We start from the raw sequence: 23,982 nt of genomic DNA on the forward strand, positions 1-23,982 counted from the left end.
AAAAAATATATTGCACCTCTGTGAGCAAGAGCATAGATGCATCTCTAAAACGTGCATGTATATATATATACTTCTATACATTTAATCAAACAAAATTCTCTAACCTATTAAAATTTACCAGCAGGAGTTTGGAACTTTGCCACCAAAGCATCAGTTTTATACTTCTGTCTGTGTTTGGACTGAACAATGTTATCTTGTCCACTGTTATCTTGTCCAGGCCCTCCAAACACAAGATTTATCTATTAACATATCACCAATATCAATGATATCTGCACCTCAATACATTTCTCTTCAGTTTTAGAAATGCTTGGGGATGAACAGACACCTTCCCAGCCCCAAAATACCACTGGATGCACAACAAACATTTTGATCCTTTCACCAAGAAGCTATATTTTAAAAAGGGGGTGGGTGGGAGGTTAGGTGGAAACTCAGGCATGTCAGGTAACTTCTTCTACATCCTGAAACAGCCTCTAGAAGAAATACTTATTATAAACATAGCCAAAGAAAAATCAGACTATCAGCCTTTTTTTTTTTTTCCAAGTCTTACCTCTCTTCCAGTAAGCACATGCCTTGCCAGCTTCACTTTGGCAAAATTTCCTTTTCCTATTGTTTTCAGCAAGCGATAATTTCCAATGTGAGGATGCTCCTCATTTGTGGATGTGATGGAGTTCCTACATCGTGGGATATTTTGTCTGCTACTTGACTTGATAGGCTGGATGTGTGGTTCGGTGTATCCATCAACAGAGGTGTGCTGCAAAGCAGACAAAACAGTTGGGAATTTAGCTACTTGGATTTTAGACAATTGCAACAGAATAGACCACAATCATAAAAAGGTGTAAAGGGGAGTCATTTATTTAATTTTTACAATATAACTGATAACTCTGGATGGCAGCCTAAGGAAAAAATGCTTCAGGCAGAGTTCGATACATGTCTCACGAAGAAGGCTGCAGAAAGATTTTACCAGCTCCAAAAGCAAAACTAGGTATCTAGGCAGTAATCTACAAACCATTACAGGCTTTTTTAAACATGCTAAACCACACAGTATAGCACTATGTTGCAGATAAATTTGTCTAATCATAATCAAAGTTAGTCTTTTAAAAATAACACTGTACAAAATATACTTGTACCTTGGCATATTTGGAAATAAGGTTTCACTCTGTTTTTTGTTAACTTTCTTCAGTCAAATGACATCACCATATTTTTTTTCAAGTAAGCTTTGTTCCCCAAACATGTTTGCATCTTTTAAATTCTTATTCAAGTAGCAAACTATCTACATCTTTATTTAAAAATAACTATTCTTTAAAACTCCATAAGATGACATAAAATATTTTAAATCTCAGAAGTCAGAAGAACTAAAAGGAAGTTATTTTTAATGCATGCCAACACATCATCCCACATTAAATGTTAGTCACTGAAGTCTGCAGTGCTTCTGTACTCTAACTTCCAAGTATATAAGGGGCAAGTTACAGATGGGGCTTGGAATTGTTCCAAGGAGAAACCAAAGTAATGAAAAATGTCAAAGGAGTGCTAAGTGTTTCAGTATTTCAAATACTTTCTAAGAGTGGCAGATGGGTACAAATGTTTAACAGGTAAAATTTAGCTTCTAATCTTTTAAGTTACAGACTTTGAAGGCTGGCAAATACTGGAGGTAGAAAGAGTGTCTTCCCAGAGCAGATTTTAGATTTGTAGCAGAAAGGCATGCTTACTCCCAGCTAAGCATAAAGCACCAACAGACACCTGAATATTTTCCCATTACTGATTGCCTCAATTAAAAAGTAGATGCCTTTGTACAGAGCACTAACAAGCCTGTTCCTAGATCTTTGACCTTAAGCTGAAAGCAGAATCTGAGGGCAGCTGGAGTTTTACTGCTTCTCCCAGTATCCAACCTAACACTGGGCTGTGCTGATCTCATCCATCATTCCTAATGGAATTATTTCCACATACAACCAGAATTTAAAGCAGTACTTCCAGCTTCAGTGTGCATTTGTTGAGAGACTGAATCCAGTGTGGATCAATCCCCACCTTTAAGCACTCTGGCTTTACAGACAGTCCCACTGAACCGGGCAAGATTATTTAAGGACATGAGCAGTAGTGGAATCGGGTAAAGCAGCAAACAGCTGCAACACAACCGGAAAAAACAAGGAGTATACCACAACCAGAATGTTCTTCCCAAATGTAGCACAACCCTGCTTACATCACCTTCAGCATTATTAATTATTCACTATGGCCAAGAGAACAGCCCTAAATATAATTTTGTTTGTCTTTTCATTGCATGAGTCCTTCTGCAAAGTACTACTGTAACTCCCACTGCTAAACTGTTTTCCAAATTACTGGAGAACCAAGCAAGCCAGGCATGTTTAGATTCTGTATATCAGACAAATTTATTCAGTTATGAAATAACACACTAGTAATAGTATTTACTCTTTAGAAGCATATCATTAAAATGTTTTCTGTGGACTCTGAAAGAGAAGATCAGAAAAGCAGCTCCAGGCAAACAGGCTTTGAATCATTCCTTCAGCATCGGCCACCAGTCCCACACATGATAAACCACAGCCCAAAGGAAAGTCTCCCCTAAAAATACACCCTGCAAAATCAGTACCTCTATGGTGCTAACAATGAATATTTCAGTTGTACTTAGAACCCAATCCAGGGCTACAGCACTGTGCTACACAAGTAAGGTTTAGAAGTCTTTGAGCCTCTTTGCTCAGTGAATTACATCTTTACTACAGGAAATACAATGCCTACCAGAAGCATTAGCAATCCTAATATCAGTTGCCAATTTCATATGCTTCACAGGATTAGCCTACTCCCAGCAGATACCTGAAGGGATCTCTTAGAGAAACAGCTGAACAGACTCAACCAATGCCATGGGCAAAAAGGAAGATGCCTTCACAGGATACATCATTTAAATACAGATTAAACAAAGAAAGCATTATTGAATCAAAATGACACTATAACAGTACAAAACCTGAAGAGGGGAAAAAAAGTAATAAGGTTCACGGTCATGATGGTTCTGGATTTTGGTCTTTTTCTGACAGAAAAACTAAGCCACTTTGGATGGCTCCTAATTATTTCTTCACAAACAGATTCTCTTCAGAGTTAACCAACCATTCTTTCCAGCTATGCCCAAGGATGACAGAAATCATGCATAAAGAAGGTCAAATTTCCTAGTTTGTGAGCCACACAAATAAATACATACAATTTCTGAATCAGAACATCACTGAATGAAATTCAAACTATTCTTGCAATAGGCCTCTTTTCTGCACATGAACAACTTGCTATTGTTGGAAGGTAAAGATAAATTTCAAGTAGAAACTTATCAACTTCTAGAAATCAACATCCAGTGAAATTGAAACAGAAGATTAAGAAGTAAAAAAAAAAATAAAAAATCAAAGTCAAATAACAGTATGTCAAAGATTATTTCCAAAGAATACTGAAGCTGAATTTCACACAAGTATGCAACATCCACACTGTCTAGAAGGCCAGGCTACATAGTTTTCAGATCCTTCTTGTCCATTACAATATGTTCATTCATTATGCATCAGCTACTATGTGGCTACTTAAAATGCCATTTCAGTAGAACAATCTCAAAATTCTGAGAAAATTTTCAGGGTGCTGGAAACAAGAGGGCTGTAAAAACCAACACTCTCCTTAAAGTTCACTGTCATCTAAAAACAATTCCAGCCAACAAGCTGCATTTCCCACACAGGGCTTTAATTAGAGATTGTTATTTCACTAGATACCCTGTTTTATATATATAAAGAAATATATATGTACACACACACAAAACATAGTAGGAAACACTACCTTACTAGTACATCATAAACATGACCCAATATATTCAATTTATGTCAGCGTAAAATAAAGTCTCTAGAAATAACCACATAAAATTAAAGGTTTCTTAAAATAAAATGCAATTTTAAACAAAAGTAGGGTGAAGCAATAACAAGTTTAGAGCTGAAACAGTTTATTAGAGCATTTTGGTATTTTGCACATTAGTCAAGTATTTTAAAATAAGAAAATGACCTGTGCAAAAAAAATCCACCTTTTCAGGAACCTCAAAAAAGTATTTCTAGCATTCAATTTTAAATCACAAAAGAAGAGAGCTCTATTAACACTTACTGCTCCATACTATTTCTGTTTCTGACGTGTTTCATCAAACATTCAGGGTTGTTACAGAAAGCCAAGGGCAGTAAGACCACAAGAGAGTTAACCTAACCCCTTGCTTCTCAAAGCTATCCTTTTCTTTGTTTACCCAAGGTACCTTTGCCAAAGCAAGATGACCTGATGGCCAGACACATCGGCTCAAACAAAGTGCAGAAGAACTAACCCCACCAAGTAGGTACAATGTGTGGGTTTCACTACTTTACATATTCAGCATCCTTTAGCCACTTACTAGCCACTGGAGTGGTACTCTCAGGGATTATACACTGTAATCAAACTTACAACATCACCTATATTAACTGCTACAGCTTGGTCTTAAAAATTCCCCCAAACCATTCCAGTCACCAATCCACACAGCCTTTCTCAAACAACACTGAAGGCCTCCATAGTCCTTCATAGTAAGAGGGTAATTTCCACACATCAGTCTGCCTACAAACACACCTCACTTGATTAAACAAACCTCTTAGTCCTGAATTTTCCCCATCTTGATTTATCAAAAGGTAAATTCCTTGGTAAAGTCAGCCCATGGAGAAAAAGTCTGCACATGCAGTTCTAGAAAAGGCAAATCATCACACTTCTCTCTCTTGGTATTATCTATCCTGCCCTGGACATAAGTATGTATCTTGCAGCCAATTTTTATATTTGCAACTCCTACCATTTACAAGCATGTGCTGTACACATGAGCATTTGTAACAGCTGTCATATTTTGCAAATAAGCAAATATTTTTCAAAATAGCTAGCCCAGACAGAGGGAATCTGAAGGGTTCTAAATAGCTCTGATCTGCAAAAGCTTTGCTTTGAATATATGTATAATGTAGTGGGAAACATTCCTTTACTAGTACACCATAAACATGACTCCTGATATACTCAGTTTATGTCGGCATAAAATAAAGTCTCTAGAAATAAACACATAAAATTAGATGTTTCTTAAAATACAATGTCAGGAAAGGAAAGGGGACAGAGATGTGAAATATTGTCCTGGATGTCCAGCTGCTGTCATGCTGCTGCCTGTCATTATTCCTTAGGACCTAAGAGCTTCTAGCAAGCCACCTCAAGCAAGATTTCTGCTGAAGCAACAATCAAACTAAACTGAAAGAGGCCAATTTTTTGAAAGCTCTTGGTAAACCTCAACGTCGAAGCCATCAAAGATGTTCAGATGAGCTTGTTCTGCATCATGTGTCAAGAGCATCCAGGTGGTACAGGAATGATGTAAACTGCACACAATTAGAGTACCTGATCCCCCAGTTAGAGGCAGGAGAAGGGGATTCTCTCCCCTTCCAGGTAAGCCTCACATCTGCACAAAACCACACCTTACTCCTGCCACACGTACCTATCACATACTGCAATTCCTAAAGCACCTCTGCTCTAATAGAGCACTATCTAATTTTTCCTCTCAGATATGTGAAGGTGTGCTTTTGAAGGGGCAATTTAAGAGACTGAATATATGTACACATGATTTTTTTTCATAATTTCTTCACAGCAATTAAATTCATACTAGATTGTGAATGCATGATAAACTTTGCTATTAAAAACACCACCAAAATGCAAAGCAACCAACCTTCCCCACTGAAAGAAGGGATAATATGCAGGACTAAGCTCAGAAAAAACAAAGCAACAATGATGGAGTGAGGAAAGAATTAGTTTTTAAATAAGATACCAAGATAAGTGCATGGCAGACAAAGAAGAGAATCAGTCAAAACTGTGACAAAATGGGGAATGTACCTATCTCCTGCTCATGCACACTTTCCAAAAGTGCAATAAGAAAACAATCGAACATGTGCATGTGCATCTTTCTCTTTAGATCACTTACTTAATTTGTAAAAATGCCAGACATGATCTTTTAGAATAGCTTGAATCTACCAACTATACGATACAACGATTTGAATAAAGCTGGCCTGAGTCAAGCATACCCAAACATTTCATTAACTGACACTGCAACTCTGCAAAGCATTTTATAAAACTTTTCTAAAAACTCCAAACCATACAGCACCAAGAGAGATACTAAACAAAGTAACTTCCTCATTTTAATTTTGGGTCTCTTCCCTTTTCTTCCCAGTAGTAATATTGTGCATCTCACAAAGACAACTTCAGTGGTAGCAGAAAAACAGTTCTACTACAAGGTGAAATAAAATCCCCCAATGTCAATAGAAAAATAGTGTTCCCTTTCTAAAAGCAGACATGTACAAGGTGACAGGTAAACTTCTGCTGAGCACTGAGTAAATCTTAATCTGTGCTCACTACTATGAGATCTAAGCCCCATGGAAGTTTTGCTGGTTTTTGTTTTGTTTGGGGTTTTCTTGTTTGTCTTTTAAGTACTCAACATATGTTGATCCATGTGAGACATACAGAAATAAGTCTGTCAACTTTGAGACAGAATTGTTTTTCTCATCTCCAGTTACACAGGATGCAATGCTTACAGCTCCGTACTTGAAGCCATCTAGGAAAGAAAAGATCCCATGATCTAGCAGTGCAGAACCAGACACAGCTAATAAGATTTCACACTAAAGGATCATTAGAATAATTCTCAATTTCTAATTTTCATACGGTTACACCAACCTGTATTAATCCTGTGCATGATATAGCATGGTCATTCCCTATTTTTTTTTTAAACACTGCAGTAATATCATATGGAAGGGTGGAGTTCATTATCACATGGAATTACAGATCCTTTTTATTTGATGGATAAAAAAAAACCTTAAAAATGTGCCGGTCCACCCCCAAGATGACAGCCAAAGCATTTCAGAAAAACAAATACCTCCATAGCATGAAATCAGGTCTTGTAACCCGAACTCAGCTAACATGTTTCCTCCTCTCCCTGGGCCTGAAGCCCTCAGCCTGGCCAGGCGTGCAGGTGCAGCAGAACAGGACCTTCCTGCCTTTGTTCCATTTCACTCAGAACTGGCACAGTTATTTCAACCTGGCACTTTCCTTCCTGACTCATCCCAAACACACAAACAAGATTTTCCAGGGCTAATTCAGGACAGCCATCCCATATCATCTCCATTAATTGCTAGGAAAAAACTGAACCTTCCCTGTAGCCCCATGAAAACTGAAACAAGCCAGCTAAAAGCTGCTTCAGTAATCCATAGGTGGAACCAGCATGAGAGGGGAAAAAAAAAAAGTTTTGGTAAAATCCTCGTTTACTCATTTTTGTCATTTGGTACAGTACTAGGAATTACCATCAGCCCTATCAAGGAAAAGAGTAAAACATTTCCTATCTTGTAAAAATGAAATGTCAAATGTCCCTCACCCATGAAACCTAACACAAAAGTATTTTTTTGAAGGAAAGTACTTATGGGAGGGTGAAGGAAGGAACAAGACTATTCCTGCAGCCTCCTGGACACACCTAAACACAGTTCTTCACAGACAAGAGTCCTTTCAACATTCCTTGCCTGCCATTACTCTTTCCTCAGGAGGTGAACAGTTTAACCTCGCCAATCTTTTTTGACTTTTTCATGACATCTTCAAACCTGCCACCACAGAGAGACCAGTGAGCATTCCCATCTCTCCCAGAACATCCTGCCAGCACTTGGAGGCACAAGCAGCTGCAGGGCACTACTGATTCTGAATGCCACAGCACCCACGGTTTGCTCAAAAATCTCCTGTGAAACAAAAAGAAAACTAAATGCAAATGTTGATTGTTAATTGAACCAACCAAACAAGAACAGGAACACACCCAGAAAGGGAAACTTCTGGCAAAGGAAACTGGCAGGCGTTTTTATTGCACTTATAAATGATGCAGCCAGGTCATTTTTCAATTGGCCTGATGAAAGGCAGAAGAAGGGAGACATGAAACAACTCACAGTTCAGGATCATGTCAAGCACATGGAGCCTCTCAAGCATTTGCAGGGCTCAAGAAGTAGAAAATACTTTAATATCAAATTTCAAAACTGAGGGGAAAGGGCTATTTCTACAGCCTGGAGACTGCAATCCTGAAACCTGAGGCTTGCCTCCAGACAGGAACACAGCAGCAGGAGGCAAGGTTTACTCACAAAAGAGCAACCAGATTAGTGTGTGAAGCATGTCTGACACTCAGGACCAAACAGCCACTCTTCTGGGCCAGCTGAGGTTTTCCTACAGAAGGAAAGGATACAACAACTAATTGGGTCCAGGCTCTGAATTGCAACTCATTCTTCCTCTCAAAGTTTATGAAATGGGCATTTTTTCCTTATCTACCACATACCTACAACAACTCTGGATGAGTCCCCATGTGGCACGATGGCTGCTGAAGCTGATCCAAACACTGCTCTCATGCCCATACACACACCTACAACCCCACTACTGCTGGGGCAGCAGGACAGACAGATAGCACAGGCAGTTGAGCCAGACAAACCCAACTCTGCTGCCAGGGTCACCTCCAGCTCCCTGAGCACAAGCACCCCCTGACAGCTCCCCAGCAGAAGCACAGGCACAAGGACAAAAGGCAACACCCAGCACTGGGAAGATGGGATCAGCTCTATGTTAAACTCTTGTGGAACTGCGCTATCAGGACAGGAACAACATGGAAAAGAAAATTGATCACACTACTTTTCTTGATAATCCAAAGGCAAATTGACACCAGTAGTGAAACTTTACCTAGGAGATACTTATTCCAATTCCACAACAAGGTAAAAACACACAAGGACTCAGAAAAAAACCAAAACCAACACAACAAACCCACCCCAGAACACAAAAAGCCCCAAACCAACAAAAACAATCCCACAAACAACTAAACAGGCTTGCTTACTCATGTTGCTTACCCTCAGAAGAGCACACTATGTGAGCTTAAGAAGCTCCCCTTTAGGGATGACATGAGTCAGCAAAACACCCCAACACTGCCACACAAAAGAGGAAGTTCCTCCTCCAGGCAAGCTGGACAGTATTTCTGAAATCTTTACGTGCCCATTACTGAAATCATCCAGTGGATCCAATGATGAATTCATCAAGACAGATCACCATCTCATTTTGAAGACTATATTACCTCAAGGTCTTATTAACTTCCTGAAGTAAAGCCAGCTTCTAAAAAGTGATGAGATGGCCAATTAAAATATCCAACCTGATAGTAGTACATACTAATTGATGTACACATGTCCTAGAAAAGAAACTGTCTTGGGCAATGCAGGACTGCAATGTTTGAGGACCACATCCAGCTTTGTTTCAAATGCCATTACCCAGCGTTCAGCATGATTTCTCCATATTCTCTTGACATGCTCCTTTTTGGGTCTTGGAAGTCTAATCTGAAGAATATAGAGACTCATCTTAATAATTACCTTCATACAATAGAGTACATACAAAATAAATGTAACTAGAAGTAATTCTCAAAATTAACTTGTTGCCTAGACAGAAGAGGTGAATAGAAAGCATGGATCTACAGCAGATTAACAAGGCCTATCTCAAGCCCTTCCACAGAGCCTTCAAGGGAGTGGCAGGGAATCCTTCCTGACCTGAAGAGCACTCTCATGGCCTACTGCACTAGAGCATTTAGAACCAGTTTAGCTCCTCCACCTTCAAAGTTTGATGAGATTTGCTGGTCTACTGCTTTGCAGCCAAGGACTTCTGGTATCAGTAACAAGCCTTATCTCAGAAGACTGAGCTGCAGAGGGCCTAACGGACCTCATCTGTCAAAGACATGTGGTTTTCATGTTTAAGACAGAATCTCATCAGAACCAGCCTTCTGCAGACTTTTTTTTTTGTTTTTCATAACAGTAAGGGTCATTCATAAACATAAGGATGACTGAAGAGTAACACATACTTTCACACAGGAAAACCAGAACACCTTCCTAAGAGGAAGAAGCACCTCAGCTGGCACGGACATTTCTACCAACATGTCTGCACTCCAGCAGCATTCATTTGCAAGAGTTTTGTCTCCTGAGAACAGGCTAGCAGAGCATGACCTGATGGTGGGAGACGCAGATAAAGTTATAAGGACACCACTAAACCTAGTTTATGCTTTCAAGAAGACCAACTATGCTTTACAGCACAGGGAGATTATGAAAACGTATCCGAGTCAACTGGATGGGACATGGTGAACCCAAACAAAACAAACAGCAAAACGAAGAGAGTCTTCTGCCGAGTGCTCTCTACCTTGTTTTTCACGTAAGTGTTAATTAACAGATCAAATAAAATGTCCTCAGTTGAGCTGTAGCAATTATTTACCTTTATCTGGATAATGCTATACCACATTTCAACTTAGCAAATATATTCCCAGCCTTGTGCAGATTTATGCTTAACATTAAGCTGTCCAAACAGTGTCTGGCCCTTGGACCAGATCCTATCATATGACCAAAGAGTGCATTTTCCACAAAACTCAGCCTACAACATCCACAGAGCCCCTTGTTCCTAAACTCATGCAACCACCCTGTTTTAACCTTTGGACTTCGATTATTCAATTGCAGTGCTACTGCAATGTAGCACTCCAGAAATACATGGAACTAGGAAGCTAAATTGATACATGGAAAAAAGCAAACAGCAGTAATATTCCTCAAAGATTTTGCAAATATATGTAATAAATATGTACTATAGCTAGAAAAAAAACCAATACATTTCTTTAGCTTTCTTAAACTGGAAGATGCAGTAATACAGTAGATAATGAATACTGACAACCAAACACACAGGAGATAGATGCCAATGTGCTGAATTCAAACCATGGACAGAAATCACACGAGTGTAACTGAGATGTAAAAACCAAGCACAAAAAAACATGAACAAATTTAATAGACCACATAACATAATTTAGCTAAGGAGGTAAAAGAAAAAAAAATAAATCACAGGATGCAAAGAAAACATTAAAACCATCAGATACTTCATTTACTCAGACCATGAAAATAACAAGTTAGGAAAATGTGGAAGAAATAACACACACATATATATAGGTAAATCTTAATAAGACAAGCCAGATAATCTGTGATTAGAGGTTTGACCAAATCTAGTATGTATTCAAAATGAATACAGTCATTAAATAAGTAGCCAATCCAACAGCAAGAAAAAAGATGTATGACCTTCTTTAGAGTCCTTGACAATCTGCGGGTGAGGAATCCCAGATTCCCAGCTATGGGCTTTACACAGCAGCCCAGCCTGCAGATTGTAAAAACTGGGCATTTCAGACTTCTTTATCTAGATGGTGAGACACATCAAATAATCAGTAGCAGCAGCCTCCAGCCCACCATTAGCAGGGGCACCTCTTGATTCTGTCCCGAGCTGGACATCAAAACAGTTTGGATAATTCTACAGCAGCATGTCTGGAAATCCCCATCTGAAGTGCTTTACTGAATCAGACGCTATCTCATATGAAAACAGGAATTAATCTGGTTCAGTCTCAAGGAAGGACAAGTCAAAAAAGCAAAGGAAGTCATGGGGACCTGATGGCAATGTCACAGGTAACAGGGATTATACCAACCTCCCTAGTGGAAACTGGGAATTATCTACAATCCCCAACCCTTAAAAGAAAGTCATCCCTAAGCAGATTTCAAATGGACACATCAAATTTTTCCAAGTGTTATGATGAGCAGCCAGCAATGTTCTGTTCTCTCTTCCACCACCAATATGCCAAGGGTCTTTCTCCAACCCACATTGCTAAAATGCTCCTTCCCTCTTAAAAGATGAGGGAAGCCACAATATGGAAGAAGAGATAATCACATATCCCTTTAGGAAGCATTGCAATCCCTGAACTATCACAGGCTTGCTGGGAACTTTATTTTTTCCCTTAATTTACCAAACTAACTAGAATGCTCACAGCCTCTTGGGATGACAGCTATTGGGTTAAATATTTTTCTCTTTGTATCAGTTAAAGAATGTTCATTTTCTACTGCCTTCCTATGATCCAACAGGTGACCTGAAATCAGACAGTTTTGGAGAAAGTGTAGGAAAACATCTGGAGGTATCCTTAACTCCAACATGTAACTGTTCTACCAGGCAATAAACTTGACAGTCCCCCAGTCTGCATTCTTCTTTTCCTCTGTCACTCCCAGAGTTTAATCTTCAATTAAATCAAGACAATATTAGGAAAATGGCTGATGTGCCATTAACACTTCACTTGATCATAACTCCAATCTAATAGTCAAGTGCTGTATTTACTTCAGCTTCTTCTGGTTAGTAATTATTTTGCGAAAGTAATGGAAACAGAGGGATAGAGGAGTCCAGAGTTTGTCTCTTCTGCACCACTCCAGAACCCACGACACCTCCACTTGAAAATTATTCTATTGAAACAATGTTACACACCACAATTAATGCAATGAGTAACAGGGAAAAAGCTTGCAGCCAATACCAAAGGTCACACAAAAACTAATACTAACAGCAGCAGCAATAATAGTATGTTATCTTGTAGTATTTAGGAAACATCAAACTTGACTTTTATATGAGCGCTGTATTTTAGCTTTCTTTAAAAGAACCTTTAAATGCAATTTTATCAGTCTGCTTTGCACAGTCCATGGGATTAGATTTCCCTTAGCCTGACTACAAACACTGCTGGAGGCATACATTCTCTGATAATAATTATGTCTTCCACTGACTAATTCCAACATCTATATTAGCTCAACCCTCATTGCTCATACCAGGTTTGAGGATAAGATTTCACTGGACTCTGCAGTAGATGGAGCAAGAGTTACACTGTAAAGGGCTTTCATAAATTTTCTTTGTTCATGTGCATTTTATGTCTATCACTGGAAGAAAGAAGTCTAAAAAGCAGCCAGTCTTTTTCATTTAATATCAAATTAAGAAAAACAAATTTGAAAAGCTATTATACATAAGTATCTCTGCTAAAGACTACTCAGAACAGTATTATTAATATTTCTGTAAACATTTCATTGTATTGAATGATTAAAAATGCTATTCTTTTGGGAGTCTGATCTTAAGGAAAACATCTGATCTTGAGGAAAAAAATAATATTTTAGTCCTCCAACAAGTAAAGACATATTCTTTGATTTTCTTTTTAACCACCAGTACACTGTCCTTACTATAATGGCAGGGAGAAGAAAATCAGATTACTGTTAGAAAAAATTACTAAATAAAACCCCAAATGCTTTAAAGAATTATATTACCTCAAATCAATAATGTTATCTGGAATGAGATATGAGTAAATACATTATACATGTAATCCATTTGTGGAAAACAACCATATCCTCTGTAAGAGCTCAATGTAGCATTTCACAGACTAAGGTAATTTCCATTGCAAGAACAGGACTCCTCTTAACACATAAGATTCTCTGAATTTCTGAGCTATGCCTCTACCTATTTTAAGTGAAGACAAACATCTAAGAAGTAGAAAGATACTTATGTATGACTGAAGCCAAGCATGCACTCTCAAAAGGAATTTCAGATATTTAGTGTTTAAGCACAAGTAATTTACACTGCTGCTACACAGCCTGCAGTATACCCTACCCTCCCATTCTCCAGCTCTGCAACTCTCACCCATTAAATTCCTCATGTATCTGAGCATATGGAGAAAATCTCTAAAAGAACATGATAAAAGTTATGTCCTAAGTAATCACTATGAAGCTTTGGTTACTCCCTGCTGTTATCTGAGAGAAGAAAGCCCAGTAACTTTACCAAGGTGGAGGGAAGGAAAGGTAGAATGAGGAAAATATGGTCTAACAGATGAATATTTCAAGTAGTAATAATACTTTTTGCTAATATTTTAAAGAGCCCCCAACACAGAAACAGGTCTTCCCACCCCACCCACAGCAAAGAATTTTTGCACTCCCTTTAGCTTTACAATTCAGATTATTCCCACATTAAAATGCTCCTTGGGATTCATATAGAAGGGTATTACTTGAAGGATAAACAGGAGCTACAACTACATGGCTTTTATAAAGCTTTGTATTGGGTTTGCTTATGTCATTAAATGAGCAAAACTGGAAAAGGTCCCAGAAAGAGTGAGAAGCATAAGGAAGCTGGCAATGAGTATGCCAAGCTCCAGCACAAAAGCACGTTAGTAAGCAAAATGGGGGAGAAAACAAGGGGGGTGGGGGAGAATGTGAGATTATAGCAAATTGCAGGGGTTCAATGGCCAGCAAATTTACCAACAGAGTCAGTTGGAATCTTAGAAAAACAGATATTGGATATGTAAGGATAAAGTTGATGTGATGGCAATCTATATACTAGCACTGGGTTTAAAATTACATTGGTCAAATTTTTGAGGGACTAAACAACAGAAATTGTCTATGTGACAACCTTAAGATTACAAATAAATGGTCATTTCCCTTCTGAAAAAAAAAGGCTGCATGAAGACAAGCAAAAGATGTTTTACTTTATTTTTCTATTACTTTCTTCTTCAGCACTGGGTTAAGATGCAAAAGATAAGAACCAACAGTGGGGAAGGGAGGAATCCAGGAGGAAACCTTCCAGGAGAGCTTAAAATAGTACTCTACCCCAGTGATTAAGGCTGAGCCTCTGCTTAAAAGGAGGTGGTGTTTTACTGCAGTGTGAGTGAGGTGTGTGCCCTCCTACAGAAGCATAGCAGAGGTACTACAGGTTTTACCAGGAGTCTCACCTTAGGCAAGAGCTTTTCCAGCAAGCCCTGCTACTATCCAAATCTCATCAGTTTTCTTCAACCACATCTGTCTAATGAAAGATATCACTTCTCTCTAACAACCTTGCCTAATTCTGCATCTGCTTGAGATTTTAAAAGTTACCATGCACTACTTTACTTTATAATACAGAAGCAATTAGATTTTGTCACCAGTAATATTATCATTATCTGCTCTTGCAAAAAACTGCCATGGGCTATCCAGTAACTCTGTATGTTCAGCTACACAAACACCGATGTACTACACAAGTGCTTCCACCAGAAGTGAAGTTCTGTCCCCTTATTCAACATACCACCACTGTGTATGTTTAAAATACAGTTCTGCAGCTCAGCTGGACAAAACTCCTTATGTTTGATCACTTGAAATACATACTAAGTTTGGACATCATTCTCTGCTTTATTTAACATTCTGCTACTTTTGTGAATTCTACAGCTATTTAAACAAAAAAGAGGATAATTATTCTGCTTCTTCCCAGCACATCAGTAGGGTGAACAAGTGATCAAGGCAGAGGCTGCTCCAAAGTCACAAATCTGACTCATTGTGACCTCAGTAAAACTTCATTATGTGTAACAACCCTTACTTCAGAAATCATTACACATATCAGTGTGTGGCCATTCAATGCTCTTTGAGATTGGGTATACATCTTGGAAATATAAACTACTCCAGCTAAAGCTTACTGTAACCAAGAGTCCTCTTTCTGAGATACCATCAGGCTTTTGAAGAAGCCAAGTGTGAAGAAAAAGAACCCTTTTATTCAACACATATTGCATTGCTGTATTTTATATTTAGGTCTCTATAGCAATCATATACTTTTATAAAACTTTGCTAACTGAAATATTTTGCACACAAAGGGACAGAAGTCATTGGTACTGAGCACTTAAATCTTGAACAGCCATGAAGGATTCTTTACAAAATCATCTTAATTGTAAGGTACATTCATGCCAACCAAGTAAGTGGAGTGCAGACCACTTCTCATTCTGACATCACAGCCTTTACCTAAGGTATCCCACAAGGTTAGGAACAGCAAGAGGGGAAAAAGGAGAAGTATTTTATATTTTTTTATATTCCTTTTTCCTGAAACCATATACAACAAACAGCATAACAAGAGACCTTGAAAACCTACAGACACTCATTCCAGCAAGAGAACGTGCTTTCCACAAGGATTTAAGCAAAGGGAAGTGACTGTTCATCAGCTGTACTGATAAGATGGAGAATTTTGGAATAACATAATGATCTTTCACTCTGCAGTGAATCCAAATAAACCCATGCTTTTGGGTTTCACATAAATACAACTATTGATCAATCATTAGACACTAAGCTGTGGAAGTGTTCCATGAGCATGTCTGGTTCATTACTTTTAAGGTTAATTTTAGCCCAGCTGAATTTAACTGTGCAAGCACTCTACTACAACTGTGAACATACATCTTTTAGCAGAAGTTGCTGTTTTCATCGAAAGCAAGAAAAGAAAGCAAAGAAAAGCAAGCCATGCCTGAAAAAAATATTTATGTTAAAACAAATAGAAAACAAAAATCTCCAATGAACAAAACCCCACCACCAAAACCAACCAATTGAACTTTTTTTCAAAAAAAGAAAAAAAGAAGCAGGATTATGACAAGCAGAGTGTGGTTTCAAACACTCTTGCCTTCAATTTTTCTTCTCACAATAGCTATAGCATGTTTGGTAACTACTTAGGAACTAAAAGTTGAAATAGTCACAGGGAAATGTACTTTAAAAACAAGGGCCCTCTTATCATCTTGGAATTTTTAACCTTAGATTCACTAGGATGGTCACCAAAACAATTTAAGCCTGAATCATCACATTCAGCTATGAAGTCTCAAACTGACCTTGATATCTCAACAAGCCTTTGATTTTGCTGTTTTACTAAGTTATTCACAGAAAAACAAAGATGATTCATTCTTACATGAAATACAACTGGGCCAATTTAAAGCTCAGTTTAGCACTGAACACAGAGAACACACCAAAGAAAAGCTAATTGACAATGTGAAAGAATTAGAGAAATGCTAACAATTAATCAGGCTTGGTAGCTGATGTAGAGAAAGAGCTTCTTATTAAAACTCAGATTGAGTTGCATTATATTCATTACACTGAACAATGTGAATGTTTCAATAAACTTTCCTGTTTTTATGGCTGTTTTCACAAACAGTCAACTGTGGAAAACATTTTTTTCTGATTTACCACTATCTAGAGCAGAGTAAACAGTTGAGAATCAAAACCCAGAAAAAAATTGTGAAATCCTAACAAAATTTTTTTTGCCTATTCTGAAATTCCAGAAAGATTAAAAAAACACAACAACAAATCCAACCACAAAAAGCAAGCATTGTGTTTCCAACAACAACAAAAAAATAGATGGTGTCATAACCACAACATAAATAAGCTAAATTTGAAACTTGTCACTGCAGCAGCTTACAAGTAGTATGTTTAACCTGGAGGGCAGCACAGACTGTAAACATGTATTGTAAAATAAAGGACAGGCTAAAGTTACTAAAAGAAAAATCTAAAAAGAAGTGATAAAATGCTTTCTCTTGGATATTGCAACATATGAAAAGTTTGCTTAAACTCCCAAGTTGTGAGTAGGCCAATCTGTGAGAAACCTGTCTTAGGGTTTGAGTTGCACTATTGTCTTCTAGCTCCGCATCAACAGTAAAGTCATCTCCTTACAGGAGATAGCTTCTCAATTAATCTGCTCTATTGGAACACTGTTTAAAGTTCTCTCAAGCATCAGCAAGACAATAAGGCCAGGTCTATCTAAATCCTGAGAACAAGAAGAAAAACTCCGCAAGTACAACTACAAATCACTGATTGAGAATGTAAGTTTAGAGAAATCACATTATCTGCAATTAAAAATTAAGTGACTACTTTTTCTGTGTTTAAACTACTGATATCAATTAGAAGCTAGCAGGAGATTCCTCTGCTGAGCAACAGCAATTGTGATGGTAGAAACTTAACACATTTAGAGTAGAAACATTAGTTTGCAGATGTAATCAGGTGTCTTGGGGAAAAAAATATCCTGCCTTTATTAATAATTGGAACGTTTCAAGTGTCAAGGTAAAAAAAATAAAAATTAAATCTCTCTTAATATAAACAGAAAGTCCATAGGATCAGAAATATGCAATAGTCAAGACTCCACTGGTCAGTTTTCCTAGAACATATTCTCCTTGTCCTAGTTCAGTGTTTAAGTCCACTGACCATGTAAGTACCGTTTTCAGAACATCAACCACAAACAATCCAACTTTGTGTTTACCTATGAATCTCAAAACCACGGGAAGTATGAAATGAAACAAATACTACAAGACAACTGCATTAACTCTTTTTGAACTTTAACACTTTACACTCATTCATGTTGCCTAGAAAGAACACTGAACCATGAACATTCTCAATATTTCGAAGTATTCCCCTTTACATGAAGAAAATGAAACTAAATGTGTATCACCTGTGTATCATTACTCTCTCTGATCCACAGAGAAGGTTAACTTCAAAATGAACCTTGCTCTCTCTACACATAGTGCTCTAACTCAGTGCGTGTTTTCCCCCCCACAACATAGGAGCTTGGTCCAGATGTGAAGCAAAATAACAACAAGAAAACACAAACCTTCAAAATAAGATTAGGAGCACATACCCTCTCTTCTTACCATTCAAACAAACATAGAACCTAATGGTGTATTTATGATCAAGAAAAATAAACTTGCAAGGAAAAAACACAGGCATTCTTCACTTAGCTCAAGTCCATCTCCTGTGGATAAGAAAGATACAGCTGTACTCTTGAACCCATAAGGCTTGGAAATTAGGCCATTCTTCTGCTTAAGGCACTGAAGGAAAGAATTCTTGTGAGATACTTTCTCCCACGCCCCCTCTGTCCAAATCAAAACCATGTGTTCTTATTGTGCAAAAGCAAATCCAGAAAAAAAAAAAAGCCCAGAAAGAAATTAAACATGGTGTAATCATTATCATCCCAACTTGACCATTTCATTGTATCCTCTTATCTCTTGCCCTGTTTAACTTCTTTCCTCTTTAAAATGCAGCTGTCTCATAGGCTCCCCAGTCAGAAAGGCATCCTTAGCCACATCCACTTGAGCTGGCACCCAAGATGTCACCCTCCCATAGCTAACCCACAAACCAGTGTGCATGTGTCAAAGCTATAATTATTTCTATGATAATGAAGCAAATCACGTGATCACAGGTCACTGGATTTATCCTTCTTAGAACTTCCCCTGCCATGACATCTCAATCATTCTCATATAGCACTGGCTATGTAAGACAAACCACAATTCCCACATTCCTCCTTGACTCTGCCCAGAGTTATCATCCAGCACTCCTGCCTTGTTTGTTCCTTCTTCCACTGTAAACATGCCAGATTGCTCCAGCAGAATTAATCAGCTTTGAGGCATTCGAAAAGTACAAAACAAAATAAAACCTTAAAACTTATCTAGATAGGTGAGACCACAGCACAATTAAACAGCAATACCTTCTTAAATAATAGTAATACCTTCAAAAGATTAAATTACACTTACTATAGAAGAAAAAATCCATGTATTCTTATGCCATACTAAGAGGTCCTTATGTCAGAAAAAGCAAACTACTTTCAGCATTCTCATTAACTTTACTAAAAGTACTATACAGCAAGTAGTATAGAGCCAACTGTTGAATCTCTGTGTCTTTTCTTACACAGAGCTTCCCAAAAACATCTAAGAAAATATACCACCTATGTATTTCTTCTCTTTTGCCTTAATTCAGGAAAACCATTCCTCAATTTAATGATACAAGGCAACACATTATGAAAGGAAAAACACAAAAGCCCCTCTTTCATCAATTAATACCAACTCAATGAAAACAGAAGAGATACTCTAGCTCAAAGCTTTTGATTCCTGTCCTTTTCTTCCAGCAACAGCAGAGATGTGAAGCTCGGTTCACCCAAACTAACCCCAAGTGCAATTGTTCGAATGCAGTGATACACTACCTGTCACAGCCTATGAAAAATGTATCAAGAGGAGGCTGTAGTTACACGTACAAAATCCAAACACAGAGAAATTATTATTTTGAATACCACTCTTACCCCTCACTTGAAATCCAGTAATACACATGAAAATAAAGTACTGCCTCCATCCATTAATTTCCCCAAGATTCCCAATAAACTGTTAGTAAGAATAAGTGTTTGATAATCATAATCTACTTTGCTTCCTTAAACACAGCTTTTGTGAAGGAGAAATAATGTTTCCAGTGAAAAGTACTTATGGACATATGCTAGGGAAGCTAAACATAGTACTAGGAGATGTCAGGAATAGCAAAAAGGCAAAGGAAAGAAAAAGAGTGTGAAGCTCCACAGGGCAGACCAATCACTTACACACACACTGATGATTCCCAGGCCCTTGCTCCTTCCACCTGTTGTCTGTCTCTTGCTGCTGCTTCCTGTTCTTTTCACTCCAGCTTTCTGATAAGACTTTATCAAGTAATATGCTGCCTGATCTTATCCCTTCTGAAATATTTTCAAAGGGCAGTGTGGGACAAAAGGCACAAGGCATTATGGAAACAAGCAAGTTTTTCACCCATCCCATCAGGAACTCCTGAAATTCCTCAAGGAAGGTATATTCTTATGATAGGTGCTATATCCAATATTATAATTTATTTTTTTCAAATGATAACACAAATACTTACACAGTCACCAAGAAAAGCACACCGTAACATTATTTTCTATTTCAAAGAACTGAAAGCCAAGAGAGGGGGGTGGTGGTGGCAGGGTAGCTCTCCATGATTTTGTGCAACAACCTCGCCCCATGCACAGAGCACAGCTGGACACACACATAGGGTTGTACTTAGAAGCACCAATCAGCTCTCTCCGGGATACAGAGCTCCAGTATGTCCCTTGGGAGTCACACAATGGAGCAACACTGCAAGATGCCCACGCGCACCAGACAGAAGAGAAGAGCGTCTCCTGAAGATCACCATTAGCTGCTCAGGAGAGCTCTGCTAATATACATACTGGAAAACTGGAAATACGCACTACAGAGCTGGACTTTTTACCAGGCCCAAACCTGCTCCTTAATTCTTCACTCTTTCTAATTACTTCTCACCACCTCTGTTACCCAGAGCTTACTTGCTCGACTTTTTCCATCATGAGCCACCAGCATAAACAGTTCCCCAGTCCATTAGTGTTTATTAGCAAAAGGAAGCACATTAAAAGTAATTTAAGAGTCTCACCTCACCCTCATAGAATCCATTTTAAATCAAGGAATGCTGCTGATCAGGAAGTCAGCAATGGACCACCTACTCCTCCTCCAGCCTACATTTGCCACTTCTTCCAAAGGTCTAATGTAAGAGACACCACGGGCAGCAAGGACAGTTCCTGAGGCTGCCCAACAGGCAGAGCTCAAGGTCTCTGGTCCAAAATCTTGCAGACACCCACTAATGACAGCACTGGAGTAACTCTGTGCAGATTGGGGAACTTACAACTGCACAGATGTTTGCTGCTTATCTGGCTAGAAGATTATATTCATTAGTGTAAGGTTTCAGACTTACACCAAGATTTTCAGAAATAAATGCGCAATTCTGAGTATTCTGATACACTCTACAAACCTGGGTGTTTCAGACGCCTGAGGCATTCCCTGAAATTACAATAGTAAAAAAATAACACTTACTATTCCTTAGGTGTCAAAATTGAGCGCTCACGAGTAGCATAATATTTTCTAAATTAATGACCAACACTTTGAAGTTTTCATTCCACAAGAGATGATGATATTTGAAAGTATTTCCGTTTGCCTTGTGTAAATTTTGCAAGTCTTATGGACTGTATTACCAGATATATACATAAATATTTCTTATCCTTTCCTGTCATCTATCTCTTATCTACATTCTACATTTGAAATAGATACTCATGAGTAACATGTATCATGCAAACTTGGACTTTATAATTTAATCAAATTGAAGGTTTCATCCCAAGGACTTGCTTTTACTCTTACAACAACACAGAACTCATCAGTCCATGAAGAGTAAGGACAGACCAAATGCATCTATTTGCTTTAACTAGTAATAATTCTGATATTGCTGTATCAAATAAACTTCCACTGATACTAAAAGCTCATTATAATAATTCACCACATTAGGGTTTCACTTCTCTAGATATATTACCTAGATTCTCTAGATATATTACCTCTTTCTGTTACCTTTGTCTTCCAAATCATCTTACATTGACTTTCCATTTCATATCAGTCAGTAACCTATTCAGAAAGCACTACTGTTTGGGCTTACACAAACAGTACCAGTACCAAACCTCAGGAGCTCCTGCTACTAGCCAGAACGTCTATAGAACAGATTGACGCAATACAAACAAACATCTTCTTCAACCCGTTTTAGCCCACTAGGCCATCTTCCTTCGTTTCTTACCAATCACTTTCCACATATATAGAAGGTGGGGATTACTGCATGTGTTATATTTCCTATGACTCCTTTCCCCCCTCCTTCTGCCACCTTCCCAAAGGCAATTAAGGATACACATTGCAAACAACATTGCTTTTAACGCTGGTCCCCTCACCCAAGAGGAAAATTTCACACCCTCTACACTACCACCTACGTAAATGATCATCACTGGTGGACAGGACCAGACACGGTCCAGCATTCCTCCGGTACACCGTCCGTCATAGCCAAGACTGGTTATTTTCTATGGACCACCACAGCAGAGAACACCACTGTGCTCCTAACTCCATTGAGTCCGGGCAGAACAGAGAAGACCTCAAAGATATTTAAACAGAGCACAAAGGAAGATAAAATGAACTCGGGAAGACCCAAGGACACGACCACAGTCTCTCTCAGAGGCAACACAAAGCAAAGCAGAAGAAGGAATACAACAACCAGGGACCGTCTTGGAGGTGCAAACCGAACAAAGAGCAAGTACCGCTGAACCCCAAAAGGTGAAGCAAGGCCAAGTGCCAGGCTGTCAGACAGCCCACAAGTGGATATCCCAAGGCAGGCGCGGAGGTGCCGTGTGTGAGGGCCGCCCTAAGGCGGGGCACCCCGGCTGCCGCCCGCAGGGGCTACAGGCCTCTCGCCGGCGGGGGCTCGCAGCCAGCAGCCCGATGTGCCGACAGCCGAGGACATATAAGGGCAGCCCAGCCCGGCCCGTCTCGCCCCAACACCTCTGGAAGGGGCTGCGGAAGGGCTCCCCGCGGGAGGCCCAGGGCCACGGGCGGGCAGGGGCGACGTGGAGCGCGGCGGGCCGGACCCGCCCCGGCAGCGCCGCATGGAGGAGCCCGGGGCGCGGGCAGGCGGCGGTGCCGGCACGGCCGCGGCCCGCCCCCCCCTGGGGCAGTCGGCCTAGGCGGCACGACGGGCCGGGCCGCCACCGGGTACCGGCGAGAGGCGGAGGGAGGCAGGGAGGGAAGGGGGTCCCGGCGTGGCACTCACGTTCTCCGTGTCCCGCTCATTGACGGTGGGCAGCGGTGTGCGAGTGGACATCGTGCGGGCCGCGGCGGCGCCGCGCCCGGCGCTCCGAGGGAAGAGGCCGCTCCTAGGCCTCGGCGGAGCCCGCCGGCTGCCCCCGCCGGCAACCGGGCGCACACGGCGGGACGCGGGGCCTCCTGCCCGCTACGCGCCCGGCGCCATCGCCTCTCCCGACCGCCCGCCTGGCTGCCCCTCCGCCCGCCTCGCCGCCGCCGGGCTCCGCACAGCTCGGCGGCCGGCTCCTCCTCCTCCCCCGCCCTCCTGCCCGCTCAGGTGAGCGACCGGCAGCGCAGGAGGGCCGCGGCGCCTCCTCACAGCATCCGGCGGCAGCACCACCAACTCCGCCTCGCTCCCCTCCCCGTTTCTCCCCTCCTCCTCCGCCTCCGCCTCCTCCCCCTGCCCGCCCCCGCCGCGCCGGCCCCGCCGCAGGAAGCGCCGGGCGGTGCGGGCGGGCGCGGCAAACGCGGGCGGGCGGGCGCTGCGGTATCGCCAGCGCCGCTGTAGCCGCGGCTCCGTCACGGGCGCAGCTTGGGTGGGGGCCTGGATGGAGCGCGCCCCGGGCCCGGGGCTGAAGTGTAGTGAGACCTCATAGTCAACAAGAGGCAGGACTAATCTCTTCTGTGTGGTGACCAGTGACAGGACCCGAGAGAATGGCCTGGAGCTCAGTCAGGGGAGGTTTAGGTTGAATATCAGGACACGGTTCGCCACCCCGAGGTGGTTGGGCAGTGGAACGGGCTCCCCAGGGAAGTGGTCACAGCACCAGCCTGACAGAGTTCAAAAGGTTTTAGGACAACGCTTTCAGGCACATGGTGTGATTCTTAGGACTGTCCTGTGCAGGGCCAGCTCGGGATAGCCTGTGCCTCTGTGG

General features: G+C 40.4%; 1 protein-coding gene across 5 annotated transcripts in view; it reads right to left on the reverse strand.

Annotated features, from left to right (window-relative positions):
• MARK1 (microtubule affinity regulating kinase 1) overlaps positions 1-23,226 on the reverse strand; it is a 56,408-nt gene extending 33,182 nt beyond the window's left edge. For 2 of the 5 annotated variants that reach the window (XM_088053857.1, XM_014252872.2), the window contains exons 1-2: positions 23,079-23,225; positions 548-751 (exon numbers count right to left, since the gene is read on the reverse strand). In XM_088053857.1, the coding sequence (XP_087909983.1) occupies positions 548-751; positions 23,079-23,129 (255 nt within the window). In that variant the 5' untranslated portion in view covers positions 23,130-23,225. Of the gene's footprint in view, positions 1-547; positions 752-23,078 lie in introns of all 5 variants that reach the window. The other 3 variants (XM_014252875.2, XM_005523315.3, XM_014252873.2) reach the window with 2 other exon arrangements.
• Positions 23,227-23,982: the final 756 nt, after the last annotated feature.

Source organism: Pseudopodoces humilis, chromosome 3 (genome assembly GCF_049639895.1).
Source record: "Pseudopodoces humilis isolate 2021_Gansu_Grassland_sample_001 chromosome 3, ASM4963989v1, whole genome shotgun sequence".
Classification (NCBI taxonomy): Eukaryota; Metazoa; Chordata; class Aves; order Passeriformes; family Paridae; genus Pseudopodoces; species Pseudopodoces humilis.